General features: G+C 39.0%; 1 protein-coding gene across 1 annotated transcript in view; it reads left to right on the forward strand.

Moving 5' to 3' along the window:
* Positions 1–5,116: 5,116 nt before the first annotated feature.
* The window catches only part of ERICH5 (glutamate-rich 5), a 2,667-nt gene continuing 597 nt past the window's right edge, over positions 5,117–7,186 (forward strand). Inside the window, exons 1-2 of the mRNA XM_008575217.1 lie at positions 5,117–5,690; positions 6,411–6,779. Coding sequence (XP_008573439.1) covers positions 5,117–5,690; positions 6,411–6,779 — 943 coding nt within the window. The remainder of the gene's footprint in view (positions 5,691–6,410; positions 6,780–7,186) is intronic.

Raw genomic sequence — 7,186 nt, forward strand, 5'->3', positions numbered from 1 at the left:
AAAAAAAAAAAAAAAAAAAAAAAAAAAAAAAAAAAAAAAAAGAAAATTACCAGTATTAGAATGAATGAAGTCACCATACTTTTGTGTTTGGCCATGTAATTTTGTCCTTGCTCAGGCCATTAAGGAAGGTATAATAATGGTAAGGCTAAGACTGATTGGCACTTAATGGGGTGCTTGTCGCTATACTAGCTCATCTGATCCTCATGATAGCTCCCTCGTTAGTACTAATATTAGTCCTACTTTACAGGTGATGAAACCGTGGCATGAAGAGGCTTAATCTGGCTAGTAAGTGCAGAAACCAGTATTCAAACCCACTAGTTACAGGTGTCATTTTCAAGGTGGTAAGATCTCTGTGCTCCCTTTAAGAGCAGATTGTGCCCTTTTAACACATAGGAGAAGGAACTCCTATTCGTTAGGAGCTATTACCTCCAAAATACAGTCATTTCAAAATTTAGAGTGCAGTTAATCAATATAAATTACAAAATGAATGTGTCACTACACTTTTAGAATTAAAAAAATATTTATCATCATTTTAAAGATATTTTATCTCCCTTGGGCTACCTCAGAAAAATATTCAAGACAGTGACATCCTTTTTAATATTTCCCAGCTTGGTTGACTGTATTCAGGTTGTGTTTTATAAAATTATAGTTGAGGACACTTGCCTACTTCCAGTGTACCAGTAAGATTGCGAAAAGTACATAATAATGACAATTGACACTGTGATATGGCTTAAATGTCCTAGCTGTGGCAAAAATTGACAGATCACTTGGTCACTTATGGCACCATTAGTGGAGAAATAAATTTTCAGAAAGCTTTTTGTTTGGGGGCAAAACTTGACTTAGACAGATAGCTTAGTATATTTTTCAAAATACAACATTGTGTGGCTATGTTATGGGTATGTCAACACATTTTCCCCACATAACTTTCTCCTCTAGAAGAATGATGCCTTTAGAATGCAGGCACAGCTGGCTCAGTGGATGAAAATGGTTTGTCTCATTTAACTGACAGTACTGATCACTGTAATAAGGATTTTATCAGAAAATATAATTTGGCAGACATCTGTAATTAGTACATTAACACATTTCCTTGTTAATTCCCTAAGGCAATTATCACCAGAACATCCTTTGTGTAGTATCTAAATGAGTATCTAAATGTCATGAGGAATTTCCTTATAGACTTGAGAAATCATGTTTATTAAGTTGCCTTACTTGCTGTTAATTTAAAGTCTTCATACATGATGAGGCAGGAGGGGGAGGTGAAGGACAGCCCTCTCCCAATTCTCTCACATGAACCCCAGCCTACAGCCTGTGCCCTGCATCTCATAAAATCCTTCCTTAGCTCTGCTTCTTGGCCTCTAATCCCTCTCCACAGCAGGATTCACACCCAGACCCTGAGGCAGAATGGGGATAAGGATGTTGTAACACACACCCCACACCAACCTTCTCCTCATTTCCCCCTCCTTACAGAAGCCCCCATGCAAAAACTACCCCTTTCTCAAGACACAAAACAATTGTGTTAATAAGACAGCTCAGCTCCAGCCCATTACATATATAAGGGTACTTTTAAAAGTTCATGGAAAAATGGAATTAAAAGATAATATGAATCTTTTCATGAACTTTTTGAAGATCCCTCTATTTCCAGCCAAGATCAGTATGTTTAACTGTCTCCCAGACTTTACTACCAGGATGCACAATCTACATCTCTATGCCCCAAAGCAAACAATTCATGTCTTTCTCTAGCCCAAATCCGTCCACCCATGTTTTCCATCTCCAGCATCCAAGCTCTGAATCAGTGTTTCCCTACACCCTCCCTCTCTCTCCTGTCACCCCCTAAATCAGTCATTACATCTGGCCATTTCCAGCTCTCATATCTGTGTCCTATTTTTTCTCATAATTCACTGTCACATTGACTTCTGTGCTGCCTGCCTCTAATTCAATCTCCAGAGTGAGGTTTTTAAAATCCAAATCTAATTGATTCATCTACCTGCTTACAATGGTTTTTTCTTTTCTTTTATTTTATATTTTTAAAAGTAACAGTTTTTGGAAGTATAATTGACATATGGTACACTACTCATATTTACAGTGCACATTTCAGTAAGTTTTGGCATATGTGTGCACCTCTGGAAGCATCAACACAATCAAGAGAGTAAACATTTCTATTACCCCCAAAAGTTTCCCTATGCCCCTTTTTAAATCCCCACTCTGTCTCATCCCAATCCCAATCCCATCCGCGGACAACCACTTTTCTACTTTCTGTGACTGTAGACAATTTCTAAGACTACTTCTTTCTGTATAGGCACTAGAGTTTATATAAATGGAATCTTACAGTATATGATTTGTGTCATTTCTGGTTTTTGGCTATTCCAAATAAAGCTGCTATGAACATTTGTGTATAAATCTTTGTATGAACATATGCTTTCTTTTCTTTTGGGAAAATACCTAGGGGTAAAATGGCTGAGCTACATGGTGCATGTATATTTATTTAACTTTTTAAGAAAGCCCTGCCCACAGCTCTTGTCCTTCATGCTTCAGGATAAACTCTAAACTCATTAGCACCACCTACAGGGCCCTCCATGATCTGCTCCTGTCCTAGCCTCTGACATCGTCCTCCAGCTCCCCCGTGCATTCTCCTTCTGGAACTCGCAGAAAGATTCCATGACACTCAACCCCTGTGTGATGATCTCTTGCCACTCTGTGTATGCAGCTATGACAGCACTTATCATTTGGCATTGTGTTTGTCAGTTTACAGCTTCTTATGGCTTCACATGACTCTCTGATACCAGGGAGGAGAGTCTGTGGTTTCTCATCTTTGTACATAATTGCTTTTATATACATTCTATGTATTCATTTGGAAAGTTTTCTTTTTTTCTTTATAAATAATTATTAAAGCATCTTTAGAGGTATCGCTGAAGGTGGCAGATTGAAGACGTGGCATTTTGTGCTTTCCTGAAACTCACTAAAATGAGGCTAAAGAGATTTTTTAAAAATTGTTTAAACCCACAATGATGGGAGGAACAAAAGAAAAGACAATAATAGAACAATATTGGAATTTAGAAAGCAGGCAGACATATGATAACTCATTAGCATACCAAAGAAAGCTCAGTTTGATGTCAGCAGTAGAGAAAACTGAGATCCACCCTGGAAACCACAGGATCCTGAAAAGGCTCAGGGGTTGGTGGTACTAGGTACGTCATTAAGTACCTCACCTACTTAATTTAGATGGAACTGATAGGCTATTTGATATGAATAATTGTATTAAAAAGAGATAATCAACAGTGAGTTGAACTAGTGATAATACGTAAACTAAGGAAATGAAAAACCATGACAATTACTAACTCAGGGAAAAATAAAAAATTGTTTATACAAAGTGATAGCTTAGCATATGGCTCAGTTCTTCATAGCAGACATAGTCGTTTTATGTATGTATAACTGAATATTGATATAATCCAAATTACAACATAATTACTGTTTTAAATAATTACCTAATTACTAATACACAATTACTGAATTGAAAGGAAATGTGAGTGTGTAATGGGAGAGAGTAAAGGGTGGTGGAGGTGGTTAGAAAAAGAGCTAAGTCTTATCTTTCATAGCAGGAGTTATCTCAAATGCCTCAAACCAAAAGTCCTGAAGTACAATTCATTTAGAGATATGGAAAAAATGTCTGCAAAACAACTGAAAGCATTAAAATATTTGCCCGTAGAGAAGGGGAAATGGGACAGAAGACCTGAGTATTACTTGACTTAACTTACATTGGATAAGCAGATAACTCCTTAAACTACCTGCATATATAACTGGGGTGGAAGGTAACTTAGGGAAAAAATGAAAGAGAAAAAAAAAATCTTTGCAGGAGAAAAAGAAGAGGGAAAATATCACTTAGAGGCCTATTTTAACATTTTGACTTATTTTCTTTCAGTCTTTTCTCCCCTCCATTTGTGATTTGTTTTTCCTCTTTCTTCCTCTCTCCCTTCCTTTCTTTCAATACTGTAAACATACTGTACATAAAATCGATAGCTAATTATTGAGCACTTAATTGCACAGCAGACCTTGAACTAATAAACCCTTCATATGCATTATTTCATTTGATTAATCCAAACATGAGTGCTGATTTTTTTACTTACATCATAATTATTTTCTTATTTTACTATATAGTATTCATAATCTTTTTTTTTCATGGTACAATAATATTCCATCCAGTGGTATATTTATCTGATCCCCAACTTATTAGACTTTTAAGTAGTTTTCTAGCTTTTGCTACTATAAAGAATACTGGGATGATATATTTTTCCCTAGAACATTTTCCTAAGGTTTATGCTTTTAGGATAAATTTCCAGAAGTAGAATTACTGGGTCAAAGAGTATAAACATGTTGCCAAGTTGCTTATCTCAAACTGTATAGAGCACTTTCACACCTATTGTTTAATGTGACAGGATGCCTCTGGCAACTCTGAGATAGTTGGGAGAGAGAGATTCACTTCACATTTTGTCTCAAGACCATGGGAGCCAAGTTCTGAAGGTCACATAGATGGAGGAAGAGCCAGAAGTATAATGCATGTTTCCCAACTCTCTCAATTTCTCTTGTCACTGTACCCCCAAAATGACATGAAACTCAGGCTGAACTGTCCCTGCCACTTCTCTTCTCAGACATCTTAGCCTCTACCTACTAGGGCTTCTCTGTCATGGGGCCTTTTCCTCTCACTAGGGGCCATTCTGCATTAGAAGGAAAGTGAGACCTCTCTAGCAGCTTAAGGACCACACATCGGGAAACCTACTGAGTCTAAGGAGGAGAAAGGGTGAGACAGGGAAAAAAACACTGGGAGACAAAGTGCAAAATGCTCAATTAGAATATGGGACAGGAGTCACAAGAAGGTACACAAGGAGCAAACTGGACAAAACCATGGTTTTAGAGGACCTAAAAGTTCAACATGAGGTGTTTGAGCTGAAGACAGTAAAGGGATTTGAGTTGGCGAGCATAAGGGTCATGGTGTGGCCTTACTCTACTCAGATCACCCTGGGACTGTCTTGAACTGTTAAATCTACTTTTTTGATATCAATTCACTTTGTCAAGATAAGACTAAACAATATTTTGTGTTTTTTCTTTTCTCTTTATTTTTCAAATGAATGACCAAAAAGTAACTTCAAATGAGTATTTCTCAACCACTGAAGAAAACAAGTCCTGTTTTGCCCAACCCAAACCATGTACAATGGGAAAAGAGTCTACTCTTTCTGGCAACATACAGAGGGAAGGCCTTCCTCCATTAGAAAAGCTCAAGGTTTCAGCAGTGTGTACAGCCAATGGTGTTAAATCCCTCCAGGAGCAGCCCCTGGCAAAAGATGTAGCCCCTGCAAAGGATGCCACAGACCAATCAGGATCCACAGAGAAGACTCAGCCTGTAGAGGGACTGGAAGAATCTGGGCCATGTCAGCCAGGTGGCAAAGATGATACCACAGGAACAGAAGAAAAGGAGAAAGATGTGGAAGTAGTGACAGAGGCTCAGCCTTTGAAAGGAAATGCTGAGACTGAACCTTTGGGAACAGAAGCCAAGGGTCAGCCTTTGAGGACAGTGGATGGTAATGAGAGTCCAAAAATTGCCGTAGAGATGAAAACTATAGGAATAGCTGAGAACATTCCACCTCTGGAAACACTTAGACAGCTACAACCTCAAGAGACAGTGGGAAAGGATGAACAGGACCAACTTCTAGAAACAACTCCCAAGGAGAATGAATCTCCAGAAATATTGGAAGGAAGTCAGTTTGTGGAGGCAGTTGACGAACAGCAACTTCAAGAAACATTGGGAAAAGATGAGCCGTCCCAGATTCTAGAAACAATTCCCAAAGAGAATGAATCTCCAGAAATATTGGAAGGAAGTCAGTTTGTGGAGGCAGTTGACGAACAGCAACTTCAAGAAACATTGGGAAAAGATGAGCCGTCCCAGATTCTAGAAACAATTCCCAAAGAGAATGAATCTCCAGAAATATTGGAAGGAAGTCAGTTTGTGGAGGCAGTTGACGAACAGCAACTTCAAGAAACATTGGGAAAAGATGAGCAGTCCCAGCTTCTAGAAACAGTTCCCAAAGAGAATGAATCTCCAGAAATATTGGAAGGAAGTCAGTTTGTGGAGGTAGCTGACAAACAGCAACTTCAAGAAACATTGGGAAAAGATGAGCAGTCCCAGATTCTAGAAACAGTTCCCAAAGAGAATGAATCTCCAGAAATATTGGAAGGAAGTCAGTTTGTGGAGGCAGTTGACGAACAGCAACTTCAAGAAACATTGGGAAAAGATGAGCAGTCCCAGCTTCTAGAAACAGTTCCCAAAGAGAATGAATCTCCAGAAATATTGGAAGGAAGTCAGTTTGTGGAGGCAGTTGACGAACAGCAACTTCAAGAAACATTGGGAAAAGATGAGCCGTCCCAGATTCTAGAAACAATTCCCAAAGAGAATGAATCTCCAGAAATATTGGAAGGAAGTCAGTTTGTGGAAACAGCTGACGAACAGCAACTTCAAGAAACATTGGGAAAAGATGAGCTGTCCCAGATTCTAGAAACAATTCCCAAAGAGAATGAAACACCAGAAGTATTGGATAGAAGTCAGCTTGTGGAAATACCTGTAATGAACGATTTTCTCCATAAAACTCCTGACGGTCCAGGAAACATGGAACAGACTCAACCTGAAGGAATTGTTGGAAGCATGGAACACCCATCAGGAATTGTAAAGACAAGGGCAAATATGGACATGGTCAGGAAAATTCACACTAATGAACAGGACCAACACATTGAAGGTAAAGGCTATGCAGTCAGAGATTCAGGATGTTTAGATATGCACCATAGGACATCACCTCTGGGGTAGGGGTGATTAACATGCAGTCACTGATGTCTGTCTTTCAGGTGGTCAAAGTTCATTTGATCAGAACCAAAAGGCTTTCATAGCTGGGAAACAGGTATTTCATCAATGCTCAGCTCAACTTTCCAGCAGAACTTTTCTTTTCTTTTTTTTTTTTTTTTAAAAAGATGACCGGTAAGGGGATCTTAACCCTTGACTTGGTGCTGTCGGCACCACGGTCACCCAGTGAGCAAACCGGCCATCCCTATATGGGATCTGAACCCATGGCCTTGGTGTTTTCAGCACCGCACTCTACCGAGTGAGCCATGGGCCGGCCCTCCAGCAGAACTTTTCTAAAGCATAGTG

Source organism: Galeopterus variegatus, unplaced genomic scaffold (assembly GCF_000696425.1).
Source record: "Galeopterus variegatus unplaced genomic scaffold, G_variegatus-3.0.2 Scaffold1156, whole genome shotgun sequence".
In the NCBI taxonomy this organism is placed as follows: Eukaryota; Metazoa; Chordata; class Mammalia; order Dermoptera; family Cynocephalidae; genus Galeopterus; species Galeopterus variegatus.